Source organism: Piliocolobus tephrosceles, chromosome 13 (genome assembly GCF_002776525.5).
Source record: "Piliocolobus tephrosceles isolate RC106 chromosome 13, ASM277652v3, whole genome shotgun sequence".
In the NCBI taxonomy this organism is placed as follows: Eukaryota; Metazoa; Chordata; class Mammalia; order Primates; family Cercopithecidae; genus Piliocolobus; species Piliocolobus tephrosceles.
In genome coordinates this window covers 97,200,079-97,222,040 of record NC_045446.1, presented here as the reverse complement: position 1 = coordinate 97,222,040, position 21,962 = coordinate 97,200,079, and the positions used below count along the sequence as shown (strand labels likewise).

Genomic DNA, 21,962 nt, shown 5'->3' with positions numbered 1-21,962 from the left:
CAATTAATTTTTGTATTTTTAGTAGAGAAGGGGTTTCACCATGTTGGTCAGGCTGGTCTCGAACTCCCGAACTTAGGTGATCCGCCCGCCGTGGCCTCCCAAAGTGCTGGGATTACAAGTGTGAGCCACCACGCCCAGCCAAGCTTAGTGTCTTTCATTCTCAAAGCATTTCACTTTAGGATGTCTTATTCTTCCGAACTTAGAAATCCCCACACAAATAAATAAGTACTTGCCCATCGTAATGAAAAATGCTTGGATGGATAAGTATGAGTAAGTAATATCAGGTCAGAGGAAGAAATATAATGTAAACTTCTAACAACTTTAGTAAGCACGGATAAATTGTGAAGTGCAATGCAAAATTCACGAGGGTTTCATACATTAAATAAAACCCACCAAAACAAAACACTGAATCTTCAAAGCAATTCTGCCCTTCCTGCCCGCTTCCACTACGTTTCTGGCAGCCTCCCTTCATTCCATTCCTCCAGCACAGGGAAACGATGCTACGGCGACAAAGGGTACTTCGACAAAACTTTGGAGAGGTACCAACAACTTCCAGGAGCTTGCAACTTAGGCGATTTTAAGACGAAATCGGCGAGAAAGCTGTTAATGTAGTGCAAAGTACATAATAAATGTATTCGGCCATTAATCCTGCTCACAGTCGAACCCAACACCCGAAAGAATTAAACCCTCCACGATTCTTCGGGTCTTTAAAACCTAGGCTGCAGTAATCCTAACCCTAAGCGCCCTCAGATGTGCGCATGCCCCGTTGGTGGAGCAGTGCTCCTCCTTCCTCGGGTCCGGAAGTCCCGGTTTGTTTATTAAATTACGACCGTCGTAAACTAGAATTTCCTCTACGGCTTCTTAGCTTTACGATGGCAACAAGTATGGCGGCTGCTAGTGGCAGGTTTGAAAGTGCGAAGAGTATCGAAGAGCGGAAAGAACAGACCCGGAATGCAAGGGCCGAGGTGTTGCGCCAGGTATCTCTGTTTTGAGGCCTTTGTAGTTATTTAGCGTTGTGGGAGTTGAGGGTTCCGTTAAGCTAGCCCACCCACCCCTTCCCTCACCTCGTCAGTACTGAATCTCACCTTACTTTGGGTGAGGTCTCCCTTTGCAATGCCGGTAAACCCTTTTGTAGCTACCGGTTTTTTAGATGTTCTGGCAGGTGCTAGATGCTCATTCTCTTTTCAGGGAGATCTGTCTTTTTTTCCCCAAGTTTCTTTACCTTTTAAGTTATCCATTCTTTATATTTCTATCACTTGGAGTGCACACTTTATAGGTCCCCTGCGGCTTTTAAGGACTCTGCCAGCATGTCTCGCAGCCTCAGTCATTGCTACTGCTGTATCTGAAATGAAATTTTCCTTTTTCAGGAACACGTACAAGTCACACTTGAATAGACTCAGTTTGACATTTCCTTCTCCTGTCTCTATTAGTATCAATTCCAGGCTTACTGTAAGCTCTTACCAATCCAAACAAAAGTTAACACGAATCTCAGTATATTTAACCTCTCACAAAAGATCGCGAAACATTGTATTTCTCTCTAAACTTCGGATACATAGAGGGAACATACAAAGAATGGAGAAAGTAAACTGCTGAATTATCTGACAATCTATTCAATATGTAAGAAATGTGGCAATGAAAGAGAAAAGCTGTAGTTGGAGAGCAAGAGAGAGTTCAGTGAGGGTTTTTTATTTTTTTTTATTTAAGTTGGAAGAGTTCTAAACCAGCTTAACTGCAAATGAGAAGGAGCCAGCAGAGAAGAGGGAGAGGAGACTCTAAAGAGAAAATGACTACAGCCGGATTTTAAAGGGGAAGAGTGGGCGATTAATCTTGGATAGGTAAAGTGTTGGTATTGTTTCCTAATTTCAGCATATGTAATGTGTTTGTGTGTGTGTGTGTATATATATATATACACACACACATTTATATACACATATATATATTTGTAAGTCATCCTTTTCTCTTTGGTATTTCAAGCAGTTTTTGGAGGGAGTAAGGTTCGTAAGCTGAGATAAATCTTATAGTAGAGATATGCATATAATTTGAAAAGGATCAAACTCAGCTTTGGAATTACAGGGGAAGAAAGAGAGGGTAGGAATGATTTCCTAGGAAAAACTTGCTTTGTTTGAACTGTCATTGAAGAATGAATAAAAATTACCGGTATGATCTTTTTTTTCTACAAAGATGATTCTTCCTGAAGCATTTTGGGGGCTGAGTATTGGGGTACAGGCATTGCATATTGAAGGCATGGAGGTCTAACTGTTACAAAAGTGCAAGTGTAAGGCATGGGAATGGTGAAGGGAAAAGGGATTCCAAGTCATATTGAGGTAGGGAGCTTAGAGGGGAGGGCATGAACTCAGTCCCTCGATTCTCTCTGCTTGGTAACTCAAATCACTGGAGATTGGAAATGCAGGAGGAGAGATTTTTGCTTTGTTTTGTTTCTTAATGTTTTTTTCAAACTGGAGAAGCAAATTCCTGGCCAGGAATAGACATTCATTCATGAGTGAATGTTTTTATATAAAAATGACAGAGGTTTTTGTTTTCCTTTTTTTGTGAAAAGCAGTTGGATCAATTGCCAGTTTGTCTTTTTTTTTTTTTTGGTTGTAGGCCAAAGCCAATTTTGAAAAAGAAGAAAGGCGTAAAGAACTTAAGCGACTTCGGGGTGAGGATACATGGATGCTACCTGATGTGAATGAGCGAATCGAACAATTCTCACAGGTGAATACTAACAGGTTTACTTGATGTAAGGGTATCTGTCCTTTTTTGCACTTATTCAAGTTAATATTGGAGGAATAATTTTATAGAATGTTTTCATGAGTTACAGAATATCAGTCACATAGTTGGCGTTGCTGAATAGTTTCGTTTCTTTGGCAGAAGGAAGATATTGTAATATTTTGGACATTATGACTCAAAATTTGTTGTTTGAGTTGGCTAGTAGAAGACTTAGCTTCAAATTTCTGGCCCACTATAGCAAGCTTATAGGCCTAAAAATTTATGCATTTTAAGCTTTATGTATTTATTTTATCTTATTTTTTTAGGTCTCAAGCCTGTTTACCTATAATCTTTTTAAAAATTATTTTTAATTGACAAGTAATTGTGTAAATTTATGGGGTACATGTGATGGTTTGATCTATGTATACATTATAGAAAGATTCAGTCAAGCTAATGAACACATCCATCACCTCATCAACTTATTTTTTTGTGGTGAGAACATTAAAAGTCTATTCTTCAATGGTTTTGAAATAGTACATTATTATTAACTGTGGTCATCAGTAATAGATCACTAAAACTTATTTCTAGTGTCATGAAAACTTTGTATCCTTTGATCAACATCTTCCCTTTCCCTATCCCTGCTCCTTCCCCTCGCCTCTTCCTATAATTTTAATTTGTGCTATCTTGTTATATTTTTTATGGCCTAATAGTCTTGTATAAAATTTTGGGGGGACCATAGAGGGATATTATATGTATATGTGTTTGTGTGTATATAGATGCATATGTATACATGTTTGTGTATATATGTTGTTTATTTGATTATATTTGTCACATAAATCTACAAATAAAGCCAAAATTTTCCCAGTATTTTTCTGGTAAGAAGTCTCAGTTATATGATCTATTGATAGTGCATATATTATAGAAGGTATGTGAAGATTTCCTGAAATATTTTATTTATTTAGACATATTCTTGGTCTTATTTCATCAAAGATTTAAAGTTTTTTAGAATGTGGATATTTTTCTCTCAAAAAACGTCCTTTTAAATTAAGATGAAATTAAATTCTTTTCTTGCCTGTTCAAAATGATTGTAGGAACACTCTGTGAAGAAAAAGAAGAAAAACAAGCATTCCAAAAAAGCAAAGAAAGAGAAGAAAAAAAAGAGCAAGAAACAGAAGTATGAAAAAAGCAATGAGTCATCTGATAGCTCATCAGTAAGTGTGCACTAAAATTAATCAAAGCAGCTATTTGAGAACATTGTATTTGAATGTATAACTTATGGAAATTTAAAATACAAGAAAACTTATAAAAGATATTACTAGTTATGATATGAAAATATCTGGGAGACATCTACTTGGGGATGTCCAGGAAATATTGGAAATGTTGATCTTGAATTTCAGAGAAAGGTTAAGAGGATAGGGTTGTGATTTGGGAATTATTGCTAAGCACAGCACTGGATCTTGTCCAAAGCCTGCTATAACAATTACCTGGCTACAGCCTGTGTTCACTCAAGGCCCTGGGGCTCTGCAATGAGCAGGTGGTGAAGCCAGCCAGGCCTGTGTCTTTCCCTTCAGGGTGGCAAGTTCCCCCAGGCCTGAGGTGGGTCCAGAGGTGCCATCAGGGACCCAGGTACTGGCTTCAAAAACCTTAGAAGTGTGCCTGGTGTTCCGTTGAACTGTGGCTGAGCTGGCATTCAACCCATGAATGGCAGTTCTTCCCACTCTTCCCTCCCCTTTTCACAGGCAGAGGGGGTAGCCATCGCCATAGACCCACAGGTAGTAGTGGCAGGCTACCACTGATGTTCCCGTAAGGCCCAAGAACTCTTCAGTCAGCTGCCTGGCCTGGGACTCAGCCTTCAGAGCAGTGGGTCCCCCCGGGCAGATCCAGAAATGCCATCCAAGAGCCAAGGCCTGGGGCTGGGGACGCCAAGATCCCTCTTGGTGTTCTACCACCCTATGGCTGAGCTGGTACCTAAGGTGCAAGACAAAGCCCCCTTTACTTTCCTGAAGCAGAAGGGGGCTCTCTCCATAGCCATCACAGCTGGGAATGTGCTGAGTCTCACCTGAATTCAGCAAGTCTCAGATTCACAGTGAAGGCCACAATGTAGTACTTGGTTGTTGGTGCTGGTTATTCAGGGCCTAAGGTCTCTTTAGTGGAGGACAGCTATGGCTGAGCTGGTATCTAAGATGCAAGACGGAGTCTTCTATTTACTCTTCTGTCTCCTCTCCTCAAGCAGAAGAACAGAGTCTCTTGGAGCTGCACGTTGTGCAGCCTGGGGTTGGGGGAGAGGTGGTGGAAACACTCCCTTAGCTACCCCAGTTGCCGCCCCCTCCCCCACCCGTCCATTTGCTCTGAGGCCAGTTTAGCGCTAGGAGTCACCAAGGAATTCCACATCCTTGCTAGTACTTGGTATTGTCAGTCTTAGTAATTTTTAGCTATTCTACTGTGTGTTATCTCGTGTGGTATTTCCCTGAAGAACAAGGATGTAGAGCATCATTTTAAGTCTCCATAGGGCATTCTGTGTCTTCCTTTATGAAATCTGATTTATTAAATATTTTCTTTTTTTCATCATTTTTTCTTAGTGCTTCTGGTATCCTAATTTTTGCACACCTGAAGATTGTGATTTCTCCTGTGTTTATGCTATTATTAAATTTTTTATTTTAGAGATAGAGCCTCACTGTGTTGCACAGATTGGAGTGCAGTGGCGCCATCATGGCTCACTGCAGCCTCAAACTCGTGGGCTCAAGTAGTCCTGCTGCCTTAGCAGCCCAATTAGCTAAGACTACAGATGTAGTATGAAAAGTTGTTTTTGTAGACGTAGAGTCTTATGATGTTACCAAGGCTGGTCTCGAACTTCTGGGCTCTAGTGATCTCCTGCCTCAGCCTTCCACAGTGCTGGGATTACAGGTGTGAACCACCATGCTTGGCCTCCTATTTTTTTTTCCCTGGAAGTTTTATCGCTTTGGCTTTTTTGCTTATTTATAATCCATTAATATTTTTTATTTATGTTATGTAGTGTCAGTTTATTTTTTTCCCACATGGATTTCCAGTTTTTCTAGCATCATTTGTTGAAAAGGCGGAATTTTCCCTATTGGAAGGAATTTTGGGAGATAGATATGTTAAAATATTCTTTCAATCCATTATGCACATGGTACATCTTTCTATCCGTTTATGTCTTCTTTGATTTTTCTCACAATGTTCTGAAATTTTTAGTGTAGAGGTCTTACATTTCGTTTGTTACATTTTTTTCCATTTTGTTTTCTGGAAGTGCTATTGTAAATGGAATTTTAAAATAAATGTGTTTACAGCTAGTATATAATTATAGAAGTGATTTTGAAACATTAGGGTCAGAAAAAAAAGAAAAATGAAAAAAACTGCTTTTGATGTATTTACCTTGTGTCTTGTCACCTTGTTAATATTACTAATACTAGTGTTAGCAGCTTTTTCAGATTTCTTAGGATTTCTAGGTAAATAGTATGTCATGTATGAAGAATACTTTTACTTTTTTCTTTTCAATCTCTGTGCCTGTTTTATTTGTTAATTTTTGTTGCCTTATTTCAGTAGCTAGGACTTAAAAATAGTGTTGAATGGAAGTGGTGAGAGTGGACATGATTGCCTTGTTCCTTATCTTAGGTGGAAAGCATTCAGGTTTTTACATTTAAGCATGATGTCTGCTGTGGGACTTTCATGTATGCCCTTTCAGATTAAGGAAATGCCATTCTATTTCTCGTTTTCTGAGAGTTTGTATCTTGAATAAGTATTGAATTCAGTAAGTGCTTTTTTTGCATCTGTAAGTGTTAAAATTTGCCAGTGAAACTGTTTGGTACTGGAGTTTCTTTGTGGAATGGGTTTAACCACAGAGTTAATTCCTTTAATAGGTGTGTTAAATGTTTTCTATTTATTCTTGAGTTAGTTTTAGTAAATTCGGGTTTTCTGGGAATTTATTCCATAGAAATTGTCGAATTTATTGTCATAAAGTTGTTTGTATTATTTCCTTTGTTCTTTTAATGTTTACGGAATCCACAGTGACTTCCCCTGTTTCATTACTGATTTTGGTAATTTCTGTTTTCTCTTTGTTTCCTCCATGAGTCTATCTTGAGGCTTATCAGTTCTATTAATCTTTATTTATTACCGTTTAGTTTCCTTGAATTTTCTCTGGTTGTGTTTTCTACTTCATTGATTTAAACTATATTTATTCTTTGTGAATACTCATTTTGTGTTTAATTTGCTCTTTTCTAACTTTCTAAGATGAATGCATCGCCATTGATTCGAAATCTTCTTTTCTAATGTGTGTTTATTTTATGAATTTTTCTCTTAGCATTGTTGTATCTCTGTGTAACTTTGATGTTATATTTTCATTGCTGTCCCATCCGAAATATTTTTTACTTCACTTTTTCTTACTTATGGATATATATGAGTTTTTAAACTTCCAGATATTTGATTTTACTAGTCTTCTTTTGGGTTATTGACTTTGAATTTAATTATTTTATTATACTCTGTATAATTTCAGTTTTTAAAAAGTTTTTGAGACATTTTGTTTTCTAGCCTATTATCTTTCTTGGTGAAAATTCCATATGTATTTGAAATCAGTATGTATTCTGCCGTTGTTAGGTATAGTGTTTTATAAATGTCAATTAGGGAAAGTTGATTTATAGTAGTAAGTTTAGTGTTAATGATTTTCTGTTCACCTGTTCAGTCAGTTACTGAGAAAATAGTATTGAAATCTCTTAATTGTTTTGTGGATTTTACCTATTTCTGCTTTCAGTTTTGTCAGTTTTTGCCTTACGTATTTTGAAGCTTTATTAGGTACACAGATGGCTCCTTGACGAATTGACTATTGTTATGAAGTTTTCCTCTATCTTTGGTAATACTCTTGTCTGAAGTCTGTTGTGTCTCATATTAATAAAGCCTCTTCAGTTTTCTTTCTTTGTGTGTTTTCATCGTCTTTTCAAAATTCTTTTAGTTTTAATGTATCTTTTTTATACATTGAAAGTGTATTCCTTGTAAGCAGTGTATAATTGGGTCTTGCTTTTTTAAGCTAGCCTATCAATTTCTTCTTTTTTATTTTATTGATTGCTTAACAGAGTCTTGCTTTGTTGCCCAGGCTGGAGTGCAGTAGATCACTGCAGCTTCAACCCCTCAGGCTCAGGTGACCTTCCCACCTCAGTCTTGTGAAAGCTAGGACTACAGGGGTGCACTACAACGTCTGGAATATGAGTTTTAAGTATATATGAGTTTTAACATTTCCAGATATTTGTGGATTTTATTGGGTTTTTTTGGTTATTGACTTTGGATTTCATTATTTTGTTATACTCTGTATAATTTCAGTTTTTAAAACGTTTTTGAGACATTTTATATTTTAGCCTATGATCTATATATATTTTGTAGAAAGATGGTTTTGCTATGTTCCCCAGGCTGGTCTCAAAGTCTTGGCCTTAAGCAGTCCTCCCACCTTGGGCTCCCAAAGTGCTGGGATTACAAATGTGAGCCACTGCACCTGGCCTCCTTTTTTTTTTTTTTTTTTTGAGATGGAGTCTCACGTTGTCACCCAGGCTGAAGTGCAGTGGTGCAGTCTCGGCTCACAGCTCTTACTTTTCAATTAGGTGTTTTTTGTGCTCTCTAATCTGGTAGCTGTATATGGCTTTTAAATTTTTAATTAAAATTCATTAAAATTATATCAGCCAAATTTATGTGGCTACTATGTTGGACAGTATAGGTGTAGAAAAATTCTGTTGAATAGTACTGGTTTGGATTATTTATGTTTAATGTAATAATTGATATGGATGAGTTTAAGTCTACCATCTTGTTATTCCATATCTGTTTTTTGTTTGTTCTTTTTTCCTTTGTTCCTTCCTTTTCCTGCCTTCTTTCGGATTAAGTGTTTTTTAGCGTTCCATTTCATCTCTGCTATAGGCTTATTAGGTATACTTTATTTCTTTTTAATGACTGCTTTAAGTCTGATGCATATTTTAACTTACCATACTCGACTTTCAAATAATATATAATTTTACTTTTATAATTAGACCTTCTCCAAAATGTATTCCATTTTCTCCTACCGTATTTTTTTCTATTGTCATATATTTTAGTTCTACATTTGTTATAAACTCACATTGTTTATAATTTTTAATGTCATTCTTTTTATTTTTACTTTAGTCAGTTATCTTTTAAATAAGTTACACATGTGAAAAAAGTCTTTTATATTTGCCCACAGATTTATCATCTCTGATATTCTTTATTATTTTTTGTAGGTCTGCATTTCTAATACCATTTTCCTTTTGTCTGTAGAACTTCCATTAATGTGTATTGTAATATAGATTTGCAGACATTGAATTCTCTCAACTTTTGTTTGAAGATTTCTTTTATTTTATCTTCATTCTTTGTTGTTTTCTTTTACCACAAACTCAGAAGTTCTTACTAGCAATCTTCATTTTTCAGATACTTTGCTAGACACAGAATTTTAAGTTTATAGTGTTGTCTTTTTGTTTTTTTGTTTTTTTTGCACTATAAAATGTCATCCCATTGTCTTTTGGTTTGCATTGTACATATTGAGAATTCTGTAGTCATTTTAATCTTTTTTTCTCTGTATATAATGTACCTTTTTATTCTGGATGCTTTTAGGGCTTTTTTTCCATCATTATTTTTCAGTGACTCAATTGTGATATGTCTTGGTGTTGATTTCTTTGTGTTTATTCTGCTGTCTTAGTTCATTTGCGCTGCTATTCCAAAACAAACTGGGTGGATTATAAGTGACAGAAACTTACGTCTCACAGTTTGGGAGGCTAGAAAGTCTAAGATCAAGGTGCTGGCAGATTTTGTGTCTGTTGAGGGTTCAGTTCCCCTTAGATGGCTGTCTTCTCAGTCTAACCTCATATGGCAGAAGGGAGTGCTCTTGGGCTATGTTTTTTAAGGGCACTAATCCCATTCCCAGTCATCTCCCAAAGGCCTTAACCTCCTACTGTCATCATCTTGGGGGTCAGGATCTCAACATAAGAATTTGGTGGGGGACACAAACATTTAGAGTGTAGCATCTGCCTTAGGTTCATTGTATTGCTTTGATTTGTGAGTTTACATTTTCCATCAAATATGAAACTTTCAGGCTAATTTTTTCAAAGTGTTTTTTTCTGTTCCCTCTCATTTTGGTGGTCTCCTTAAAATAATGTCTCACAGGTTGATGAGCCTGTGTTCACTTTCTTTTTAGCCTTTTTCCTTTCTATGCTTTGGGTTGGGTGTATTTTATTGCTATGTCATGAGCTTCAGGTTCACTGGGCTTTTTTTTTTTTTTTTTTTTTTGAGATGGAGTCTCGCTCTGTTGCCAGGCTGGAGTACAGTGGTGCGATCTCAGCTCACTGCAACCTCCACGTCGTGGGTTGAAGCGATTCTCGTCCCTCAGCCTCCCAAGTAGCTGGGATTACAGGTGCCCGCCACCACGCCCAGCTAATTTTTTTTATTTTTAGTAGAGATGGGGTTTCACCATGTTGACCAGGATGGTCTCCATCTTCTGATCTCGTGATCTGCCTGCCTCAACCTTCCAGAGTGCTGGGATTACAGGCGTGAGCCACTGTGCCTGGCCCACTGGCCTTTTCTTTTGCTGTGTCTAGCTTACTGTTATCACTATCCAGTGACATTTTCATTTCAGGTACTGTTATTTTATTTTATCTTTTTTTTGTCATTAGAAGTTTCGTTTGGATCTTTTTAATGTTTTTCAGTTTATCTCCTCATTATGTTTACATTTTCCCTTTCCTGAACATATTTATGATAGCTGTGTTAAAGTCTTGGTTTGCTATTTTATTCTCTCTTGTTTTTTCCTGTTCTGTTTCAATTATCTCTTCAGTCATTTCAAGAGAATGATTTTTCTCTTGAATTTGGGTCACATTTGCTTGCTTCTGGAATGTCTAGTAACTCTTAATTGGATGCTGAACCTTATGAAAGTTATATTGTGACTGCTGGATTTTGTTGACCTCTTTAGAGGGTATTGAGTTTTCTTTTGGCAGACAGTTAATTACTTGTGAATTAGCTTAATCCTTTTCAAGGCTTGTTTTTAAGTTTTGTTCATATGCATCTAGAATAGCTTTACTCTAGGGCTGGTTTAACCTTTCTACTAAGGCATGACTCTTGTGGGTTCTCTGCTGATTGTCATGGATGTTCAGCGAGGTTTCTTTATTCTGGATGGTAGGAACTAGAATGTCTTCAAGCCCCTTGTGAGCTCTGGGGATTGTTCTGCTTACAGCTCTTTGGTAATTGTTTTCTCCCTGGTAATTTTTCTTTGCCTGACCTTGTGGACTCTCATCTTCAGCATGTTCAGCTTGGTCTTTCTTTAAAGACTCCACGCGTCCTTCAAGTAGATTTCTGGCACTCATTCTCTGTGTAGCTTCCCAACTGTACTTTGTCTCAGCCTTCACAAAGTTCAAATTCTGTTTCCTTGGCTCAGTGATGTTTTCATGTTCTGCTTGGGTTACCCTACTATGCCACAGTCTAGAATGTGCCTTTAGACAAAAAGCTGTAGAGATTGTAGTGTTCATTTTTATTCCAATTTGTATATATTTCTAGTCTGATGCCATTTACTTTGTCATGGACAGAAGCAGAAGTCCTCAGGGTCCCTTGATTTTTACTGGTAGCACTTTCCTGTCTTAGTTCCACCGTCTAGGTTTTGAGTACTAGATAGAATTAGGGGTGTGGTTAATTCTGAAGGCTGCACAAGAGAAGGAGAGCCCTGAAGGCTCTGTTAGGTCAGGAGGCGTATTAAGCTTAATTGTTAATGAGTTCAAGGTAAAATGGAGATAGAAGCTAAAATTAGCAAGAGAACTGAAGTTGTAGCATGGGGAGCATTAATTTTGCTGAAGTGGTAAGGTGAGTGAGTGCATAATTATGAAAATGAGTATAGGTTGCTGCTTAAAGTTTCTGACTGGTGCTATTGAAAGAGTAGAAAAAGGCATTTCAGTTAATTTCAGCTTGCATTTATCAAATGCTTATTATTTGCCAGACACTGTTCTAGACATGGGGAATATAAAAACATTTTTTTTAAACCTTTGGGAAACTCATTTCCTAATTGGATAAATAGATACATAATGTTAATAATGTGATTTTGTAGTAGATTTTGTAGAAGATGATGATGGCTTTATTTTCTATTGTTACTGAGTTTAAGCATGCCATCCAACATGATGCCATGGTAGTACAGGGTATTAAGAGGGATTTCGTTTGCTAACTTGTTGACAAAATGATGCTTGAATTGAGACTAGATAGATTAGTAAGCATTAGGCAAATAAAGGTGTGCTTGGCATTTCATGCATAAGGAATTGTGAGAGCAGAGACATGGAAGTATGAAATAATATGAATGTGAGTATGTGTGTATGTATGTAAATATAACTATAAGCAATTTGATAGTACTAAATTTTTTTTTTTTTTTTTTTTGAGACGGAGTCTCACTCTGTCGCCCAGGCTGGAGTGCAGTGGCCGGATCTCAGCTCACTGCAAGCTCTGCCTCCCGGGTTTACGCCATTCTCCTGCCTCAGCCTCCCGAGTAGCGACTACAGGCGCCCACCACCTCGCCTGGCTAGTGTTTTTTTTTTTTTTTTTTTTTGTATTTTTTAGTAGAGACGGGGTTTCACCGTGTTAGCCAGGATGGTCTCGATCTCCTGACCTCGTGATCTGCCCGTCTCGGCCTCCCAAAGTGCTGGGATTACAGGCTTGAGCCACCTTGCCCGGCCGATAGTACTAAATTATAAAACAAGAGGAGGGGATGAATGGAGATGAAACTGTAAGAATTGATAGGGCCTTGTAAAACAAGAGCTTTGACTTTATTCAGTAGAGAATGTATCATCTAATTAGGTTCAGCTGCATTTATTAGAAAATCTCAGAATAGCCATTGATTATACAATATAGAAGTTCATTTTTCTCTTGTATGAAATAAGTCAGGTAGAAAGTCTAGGGCTGGTATGGTCTTCTGGAACCCAGGCTTCTGTTGTCTTGCTTTTCCATCATCCTTACAATATGACCTCTTAGTTCAGATAACAGGAAAGAGGATGCTCTTTTTTTCTTAACTTGACTTCCCAGAAAGTCCCATAAAATACTTTTCTTTACATCTAAATGGACACTTGATCATAAGGCTTCACTTTCTAGCATGGAAAGTATATTACTTCTCCAAATAAAATGAGATTCTGTTGGTAGGAAAGAAGAGGAATAACTAGCAGTCTTTGTGCTGGAAAACCCTAGAAGAGAAGTACAGTGGTCAGATGTTCCCTTTATATTACTCCAAATGTATTTGGGGTGAGGGGTTGGAGAAAGAAGGGGAGCAGGAAAGACTGGAGTCCAGAAGACTAATTTGGTCTCCTGGAATCAATTGTCTAGGTGAGAGATAAGATCTGATCTAGGGCTGCTACTTTAAGGATCAAAGAAGAGAATATTGGTTTGGTATTTTGGTTGCAGGTAACAGAAACTAAATTTAAACTGGCTTAAAGGATTTATTATGAGAGTACACAATTCTCATAGGACATATAGATGCAGGAATGCAGCTAGGCTTCAAGAATAGCTGGAATTAGAATTGTGAATGGTTTTTGCAATTTTCTTGCCATTTTTCATTTCCCCTACCCTGAGTTCTAGTTTAAAAAATTTTTTTTGCTGATTTCTATTTCTCATGACCGAAATGGCCTCTTCCAGTGCCTTTCCAATCCAGTTCTTAGTTTTAGATAAGCCCATTCAGACCTGATTTCAGATTCCTGAGGAATGGCTCAGGTTGATATGAATTGGGTCGGGCACCTACCTCTGAACTAATCAGTAGTGGCCAGGGATAGAGGTAGGCTTCTGTGGTAATCATGTATTCACTGTATGGTATATTTGATAAATATTTTAGAAATGAAAATGGTAGGCTTGAATGTGTGAGGTAACATGATCCTGAGTTTCTGACTTGGTTAAGTGGGTGGTTGTTCCAGATAACTCAGTTCAATAATATACAAGGAGGAGTAGATTTTGTAGAGGAAGACGATGGCTTTATTTTCTATCTTATTGAGTTTAGCATGCCTTCCAACTACAGTAGATAATTAGTCAGTGAAACTTTGGTTAGACAAATTTGAAAGATATCAGCACAATTGATTGTAGTTCAGGCCATCAGAATGGATTTAACGACCCAAAGGGAATGTTTAGAGATTAAAAAATCTCATGGGCAAAGAGTGGAACCCCAAATAATATGGATATTTAAGGGCTGAGCAAAGGAGGAAGAGTTCATGAAGGAAATGGAGAAGAAACAAAGAGTGGGAGAGCTGAGAGGTGTCATGGAAGCCAGGAAAGTGAGTCATCAACAGAGTTGTATTGAGCAGAGAGGTCTAGAGAGCTGAAGACTGAAACGTTTTGTTGAATTTGGCACAGTGGAAGCCACTGGTGAGTTTGGAGATGTTTCGGTAGATTCATGGGGACAGTAGATATATTGTACGGTTTTGAGAAAATGTATGACAGTGAGAGAGAAGGCAGTGCATGTAGACTACTCTTTCAAGAAATTCATCTTAGAATGGAAGCTGCAAGATTAATTCCTGCTAGAGGAGGAATATATAGGGTCAAGGAAGGTCCCTCTTCCCTCCTTAAAAAAAAAAAAAGGATGGGAAATGCTTGAGCATATTTCTAGGCCATTAGGGATCTTTGGTTGATGCCGTGAGAGGAGAAGATAATTGATGGAACAAGGTCCTGGAGGAACAGAAAGAGTTGGTATCAAAATCTTTAGAGCAGGATCTGCCTTAAACGGGAAGAGTTAACCGGAAATAAGGATAGGCACAGCCATAAATGTGTTGGGGGTGGGTAGGAAGATAAGGTGGCCCCAGTTTTCTTGATGAGGTAAGAGAAGACACCATTTGCTGAGAATATGGGAATTGGTATAAAGCTCCAGGAGGGTGTTGAAGAAGATAATGTTATCTGCAGTTTTAGATCAAGGGAAATCTCAAAATGTGAAACTTAGGAGCAAACAGCAAAGTCATTTACCTGGGTGTTGTTTCCCCTGTTCTAGTGAAGCAGAGATGTGAGTAACTACTTGATGTTGGTAGTCTCTGAAGCTCTGCGCTGAAATGTGTTATCTACTTGGCAGTTCCCATTTTTTTTTTTTTGCTTTCTCTTGGCTTGATAATAAATGGATAAGAAAATAAAAATAATTTGGTTGTGTTTTGTGGATTTAACTCAAGCTAGTGGGTTTATATGCTTTTTTTCTTTAAAATTTCTTTTTTTTTTTTTTTTTTTTTTTTTTAAGATGGAGTCTCTGTGGCCCAGGCTGGAGTGCAGTGGCACGATCTCAGCTCACTGCAACCTCCGCCTCCTGGGTTCAGGTGATTCTCCTGCCTCAGCCTCCTGAGTATCTGGGATTGCAGGCATGCGCCACCATGCTTGGCTAACTTTTTTGTATTTTTAGTAGAGATGGGTTTCACCATGTTGGCTAGGCTGGTCTTGTACTCCTGACCTCAAGTAATATGCCTGCCTCAGCCTCTCAAAGTGCTGAGATAACAGGTGTGAGCCACCACACCTGGCTCTTTAAAATTTCAATGTCATTTTGTAAAGGGGAAATACAGTGTAAGAATTTTTTTCTAGGATGTTGAATTTCTACCACTTAACAGCACAGAATTTTTATATCAAAGTATGCAAATTTGAGAATTTCACTTACGTGCTAAATGTTCTTAGAGCTCTGAAGATGAGTGGGTTGAGGCTGTTCCATCCCAGACTCCTGACAAGGAAAGGGCCTGGAAAGTGAAAGATGAAAAGTCAGAAAAAGATGACACCCAAATTATCAAGGTAAGCAAGCCACTTGATTCCCTTTCCCTTTTCCTTTTCCCTTTCCTTTCCCTTTTCCCTTTTCCTTTCCTTTCCTTTCCCCTTTCCTTTCCTTTTTCCTTTCCTCTTTCCTTTCCTCTTTCCTTAACTTTCCCCTTTCCTTAACTTTCCTTCTCTCTCCCTCTCTCCCTCTTTCCCTGTCTCCCTGTTTCCCTGTCTCCCTCTCTCCCTTCCTATTTTAGAGACAGGGTCTCACTCTGTTGCCCAGGCTGGGCTGCAGTGGCACAATGAGAGCTCTCCACAACCTCAACCTCCCAGGCTTAAGTAATCCTCCCACCTCGACCTCCCTGGTAGCTAGGTCCACCACTACCAGGTGTGTGTGCCACCACTCCTGGCTAATTTTTTATTTTGTGTAGAGATGGGGTCTGCCTTTGTTCCTAGACTGGTCTCGAACTCCTGAGCTCAAGCAGTCCTCCCACCTCAACCTCCCAAAGTGCTAGCATTAGAGATGTGAGCCACCACACCTAGCATACCACTTGATTTTAAAGAAAGAAGTATCAACTTTTGAGAATAAATGAATATGAAAATGAAAGATGATTAAAATTTCTTTAAGAGAACAATTAGACTTTGAAAACAATATACTTTATGAATAATTTTGGCAGTAATGCTGTTTGCTGAATGTTTAGAACCCCCTTTCCCTTCCGCTGTGAGAAAGTCAGTGCTTCTCTCTACTCTTGTACTTTAGAGTCTTTCATGCTTTTGATTGTTGATAAGAAGTGGCACTTTCCCCTTATATCTCTGAAGCCTTATACTGTTATCTCTGTCTGACCCTTCTATAGTGAGTAGAGTTCCATCACAGTTTTTCTTTCCCTTCACCTCATGCCTTAATTTTCTTAACAATACTTAACAGTTGAATAGTTCACAAATTTTGGGTTGTAGTTCATCTGCCTAAGGAAGAATGTAATTTGTCCACTGTTAGCCACAGGTGAAGGAAGAAAGGTGAACAGGAACTAAGTTTAATTGCTGTGTTCCAGGCCTTGGTTGGATGCTTTAGATCTGTTATCTTGTTTACTCTTTAAAACAATCCTGAAAGGTAGGGATTTTATACCTTTTTATAGAGGAGAGACTAAAGTATAGAGAGATTAAGAAACTTGCTTCAAGTTATATAGGCATGTAGGACTTGATTCAGATTTGATTGCCTCCAAAATCCCTGCCCTTATTACCAAGTGTTTATTAAATTCTAATCAGTTCAGATTGAAATGGCTGCCTTTTTTTTTAACAGAGGGATGAGTGGATGACTGTTGATTTTATGTGTGTTAAAACTGTGTCGTCATCATCACTCAAAGCTGAAAAGGAAACTATGAGGAAAATAGAGCAAGAGAAAACCCAAGCACTTAAGCAGGTAAGAGAATATTTGAAATGCTTTAACTTTCTAATTTCCCTTTAATAAACTTGTAAGACATTTATATAAATGCAGTTTAACTTGTAAAATAATATTTTATTTTTTATAGTGTTTAATACAATTAGTGAGAAGAACTATGAAATATATCAGTTTAAGAAAAATAAATTTCCTATAGGAAGTGAGTTTAAAGGTTTACTAGATTTATACATATAGGGCATATATAAAGTTGAGTGAACATTGAATTTAGGTTAATATCATTAAATTGAAAGTGAACGTATTCAACTTTTGTTTCAGTGTACAAACTGAATTAGATACCATAAAAATACTTCCGTTTCAAGACATCTAGAAATTCTGGTGGATAAAGTGTAAAATAAGCATGCTTATTTTATACTTTATGGTTGTCACCTTGCTTGTAAGGAAGCAATAGGAAATCTGTAGAGACCAAAAAATGAGGTAAAAGCATGAATCCAGAGAAGTAAGGAAGTGCCGAAGCTGATGACTTTCCTAGGGGCATCATACAATCCTGGTAATCTGGAATTCCAATTTATACTGTACCAGGAGCATATGTTTCTTTTCCGGTACTCAGTATCTGTAATTGTCAAACTTTATTTTTTTATCAGCCTAATACATGGGCAAGAAATGGTATTTCATTGTTTTTGAATGCATTTATCTGATTGCTATCAGAGAGGTCTTTTCATGTTTTTTGGTCATTCAGATTTCTTATACTGTGAGCTGCTCATTTATGTTTTTTGCTTACTTTTCAATTAGGGTGGTTTGTCTTTTTCTAACTGATTTATAGAAGTTCTTTATGTTTTCAATCCTTTGTCTTTTGTACATTTTCAGATAGTATCTCACAATTTGTTCAGCCTCTTGTCAATTGTCCTCCTCAGTATGCAATTGTAGCCTTTTTTGTCCTGTTGAGTATCTTATGTGTATGTTTTTGAGAGTCTAAGACCATTGGAAGAAATTCCTTGACTATAGATATTGAAAGATTTTGTGGTAAACTAACAAGGGAGGTGACGGAACCCTTTTTGATACAAACTAAGAAATCAAATCCTTATGGTTTTGCATATCCCTTTAGGTTAACCTTTAACTTAAATTTTGTCCTTTGAAGGTTCTTTACTTTTTCATCAGCTCATGGATACATTTAAAAAAGCCCTTTTAAAAACAAATTTTACACAGCATTTTAATTTTCAGTAGTATATTGTATTCCTGGAAGCTAAAGTTCCTGACATTTAGCTCGTTCCATTTCTTGCCATCCTCTGGCCATTATTACTTCTTGTAGGAAGGATTTTCTAACCCCCTACTCCCCAGGGTCAACTTAGGTATCATTAGTATGTAGTTCTTTAGCACCCTTTACTTTGATCTGACTTATCTATATTTATGTTGCTTGATTGTCTTTCCCCCTTCTCTAGACCATAATTTATTTAATAGCAAGGACCATGGCCACCTTACACATTACAGTCCTAGTGCCTGGCATTATGCTTAGAACACAGGAGGCACTTGCATTGTGATTAGGCTACTATCATCTCTTGCCTGGATTACTGCCACAACCTTCTGACTGGACTTGTGCCTCTAATCTTGTTCTCCAGACTTTCTTCCATGCTGAGAACCCAGTTTGCTCTTTTTGATATAAAGCTGATCACGTTCATGAGTCTCTTTTGGCCCCAGCATGAAACCCTCGAAGCAGTTCAGAATGGCTCACATGGCCCAGTCTCTGATTGTTCTACAACATTATCTCTTGTCATTAGTCACTCACAGTTCTAAATTTTAGCCAGTTAGAATTACTTTAAGTTTGCTGAAAGTGCTGCACTTTCTCTGTTGTTTTAAGAACATGCTGCTCTTCTTTCTACCTGGAACATCTTTATGTTTCCTCCCCCCACAAAAAAAGAAAATGCAGTTAATTTCTGCTCGTCCTTACGCCTAAGACTGCACATATTACTTCCTATAGGAAGTTTTTGATCCAATGTGAGTGGGATTTGAATTCTTTGTACATCCTCAGTACTGTATATTTCTGTCTTCAAAGCACATGTCTGTTTTTATTGCCTGTATTCCATACTATAGTAAAAACTAGCAAGGGCTGACCAGGATTTTTGACAGTTAAATCTTCTACAGCTAGCACAATTTTGAGATATAGTAGGCAGTAAATAAAAACGTTGAATGAATGCGAATTTAGACATTTCCTGTAAGTTACAGAACAGCATGGCTTAAGAATGTTTTGAATGATTTGTCCAGGGTTATGACTATTAACTGGGTCTCAGATTCAGTATTTGTTAATTTTTAATAATTGGTTAATTTTTTGAAATTTCACCTCTTTAAATAATTTGTTCTAGTCCAAACTGATGGAAAGAGAATTGAATCCATACTGGAAGGATGGTGGGACAGGTCTTCCACCCGAAGACTGTAGTGTGTCATCGATTACTAAAGGTATTTCTACATTTTGATTATAGACACACAGGGTTTTTTTTTTTTTTGAGACAGAATCTCGCTCTGTCACCCAGGGAATACAGTGGCACAGTCACGGCTCACTGCAGCCTCCACCTCCCACTCAAGTGATCCTCCCACCTCAGCCTCCCAAGTAGCTGGGACTATAGATGCACGTCACCACTCCCAGATAATTTTTTGTATTTTTTGTAGAGATGGGGTTTCACCATGTTGCCCAGACTAGTCTTGAACTCCTGGACTTAAGTGTTGACCTAACCACCTTGGCCTCCCAAAGTGCAAGGATTACAGGCGTGAGCTACTGCACCCAGCCTCAGGCATTTCTTTGATATTATAATGAGTTTACATATGAGAAAGCATTGATGAAAATTTGCAGTCTTTGGAAGCCTAATATATTAGTACTTTGGAAGATTGTCTTAATTATGTATTTGGGAGCAAGTTAATTAAATACATAGTTTTGTACTTGAAAATATTCTTATATATGAGTTTCTACTTAAAATGGATTAATATAAAGTATGATTCTGTGAGTACATAATAATGCATTTGGTTTGTTATATTCTATAACAAAATGTAAAAGTATTGTCTGAAATTTCATGAAAATAATGTATAAAAACTAAAATGTGGTTTATATATTCAGAATTTCCTACTTTTCTAGAATTCATAAAATTTGTATTGACCTTAGGAGAGTGCTATTATTTTCCAGCAGATGGAGACAAAATATTTAAATGTCACATAAGCATACTTTATAACACACTTTTAAAAATACTTATATTCTCATTAAGTGTTGTGTTGACACTTCAAAAGTTTATTACAATTAATCCAGCATACAGATGGTAGTATTATAAATTATGATGTTCTCTTTTTGTCTTAATGATTTATCAGTAGGATGTTTTCCTGCTTTTTATCCGTAGTGGATTTTTATTTTGGTTATTTGTTAAAATTCTTCTGTATTTTATGTAGAGATGACAAATAGAGTCACCTTACACGTCCCTTCTTAATTTAGCAATTTTACTAACGTTATTGGTAATAGTTCACAGTTTTTTTGTCTTTCAACTTCAGGCAGAAGTGTCCCTGCTGAGTTATGTGGTAGTAACTGTAGTCATACAAGGTTCTCTTTGAAATACTGTTTCATAGAAACTTAAAAGTCTGGGGAGTGATAAGTGTGCTCACTCAACCATTACTATGTAGGGCTGTTTTTATGATCTAGGCTTTTACCATCCCTAATGTCAGAGGACAGTCAATCAATTTCTTTGAAGAAAACCTAGAATTGACAAACCCAATCTTTGGATCTTGCCAGTTGACAGGTTCTTTACTGAGTGGAGAAGATCCGGAGTTTTACTTTAGGTGGTATCTTTTAGCAGACTGAAACAGCAGAATCAAAGATTCTAGGAGAAAATGACCTTACATAAAGCTTTTAGAGAGCCCTTCTCCCTTCCTCTTCATATCATGCTTTTACCACTTCTCTTTCCCATCTTATGTTTATTCAGAAGGAGAAAAAATGACAGAAAGCTTCTGTCTGTCAGAGGCTAAGATCCCAGAATTGAAATTAAGTTTTAAAAAATGATTGGCAGGTTTTACTGCATATGTAGATAGTGTTGTCATTCTATTTAGACCAATGGTAGGAGTGGAACTGTTAGGCATCTAAAAGTATTACAATATCTGTATTAAGAAGGTAGAGGTGACATAGTGTTATTGTTAAAGGACTAGACTTTGGAGTCAGTCTACTTGGGATTAGAATGTTGGCATTTCCACTAATTAGCTTCATAATTTTGGAGACATTTTCTGGCCTCTCAGAGCCCAATTTATTAATATGTAATAGGGAATAATGATATTGCCTATCTTATATAGTTAATATGAAGATTAAATTAGAAAATGTTTTAGCACGGTGTCTGGAATATGGTGACTACTCGATGATAATGTCAAATACTTGTATGATTAAATCTTTTGGGAAGGCTTTATCAACAGGTTTTTGTAATGATTGAAGTGACATATTTTCAATAATTAATGTGTTAATCTTGATTTTTTTCTTAGAATTCAGTGGAAAAGTAGGTTAATCATTTTCAGAGCCCATACAAAATTATTTTAAGTCATATTTTAGTAATGGGAATATTTGTACAATTTTAGAGTTTATATGGCACAGTTATATATCAGCTTTTTTCTTGGCAGCCATGTAAAGGAGAGCAGTGTAGATGTTATTTTAATATTATAGCTCAATAAACCAAGGCTTAGAGTGGCCAGGTAATTTTTCCTGTAGTCATGTTAGTACTAGAACCTAGGTCTTGTGATTGCTAGTCTAGCATTAGTTACTCTAGATTCTTTAGTGGAAGACTGTTTTTATTACCATGTAGTTAATAGGAATTCTTTCTTACAGACTCCTTCGATGTGATTTTGTTCTTCCTATTGATTTCTTTCCCCTCTTTATTTTTTGGCTTTTTCTGCTAGAATCTGAGTTGAAAATACTTTGAAAGGTGGTTTAAATCGCCTGCCTTATCTTAGAGATGAAGGAGCAAAGGTCCAGAGAAGTTAGTGACATACATAAGATTTTACAAATATTTAATAGCAGCAGCAAGACTAAAATCTAGGTTTCCTGTTAGTTAGTTTATCACTATTTTTATGTTAGTCTGGTTTCTGAGAGAATTGGGGAATATAGCCCAGATTCATTTGGTTGTATTAA

The 21,962-nt window shown here is 37.1% G+C and overlaps 1 protein-coding gene across 2 annotated transcripts in view; it reads left to right on the top strand.

Moving 5' to 3' along the window:
- Positions 1-834: 834 nt before the first annotated feature.
- Positions 835-21,962, top strand: part of CWF19L2 (CWF19 like cell cycle control factor 2) — a 123,397-nt gene continuing 102,269 nt past the window's right edge. The window contains exons 1-7 of one of the 2 annotated variants that reach the window (XM_023208164.2): positions 850-977; positions 1,705-1,835; positions 2,605-2,715; positions 3,801-3,920; positions 15,355-15,465; positions 16,727-16,846; positions 19,180-19,273. In XM_023208164.2, the coding sequence (XP_023063932.2) occupies positions 2,674-2,715; positions 3,801-3,920; positions 15,355-15,465; positions 16,727-16,846; positions 19,180-19,273 (487 nt within the window). In that variant the 5' untranslated portion in view covers positions 850-977; positions 1,705-1,835; positions 2,605-2,673. Of the gene's footprint in view, positions 978-1,704; positions 1,836-2,604; positions 2,716-3,800; positions 3,921-15,354; positions 15,466-16,726; positions 16,847-19,179; positions 19,274-21,962 lie in introns of both variants that reach the window. The other variant, XM_023208163.2, reaches the window with a different exon arrangement.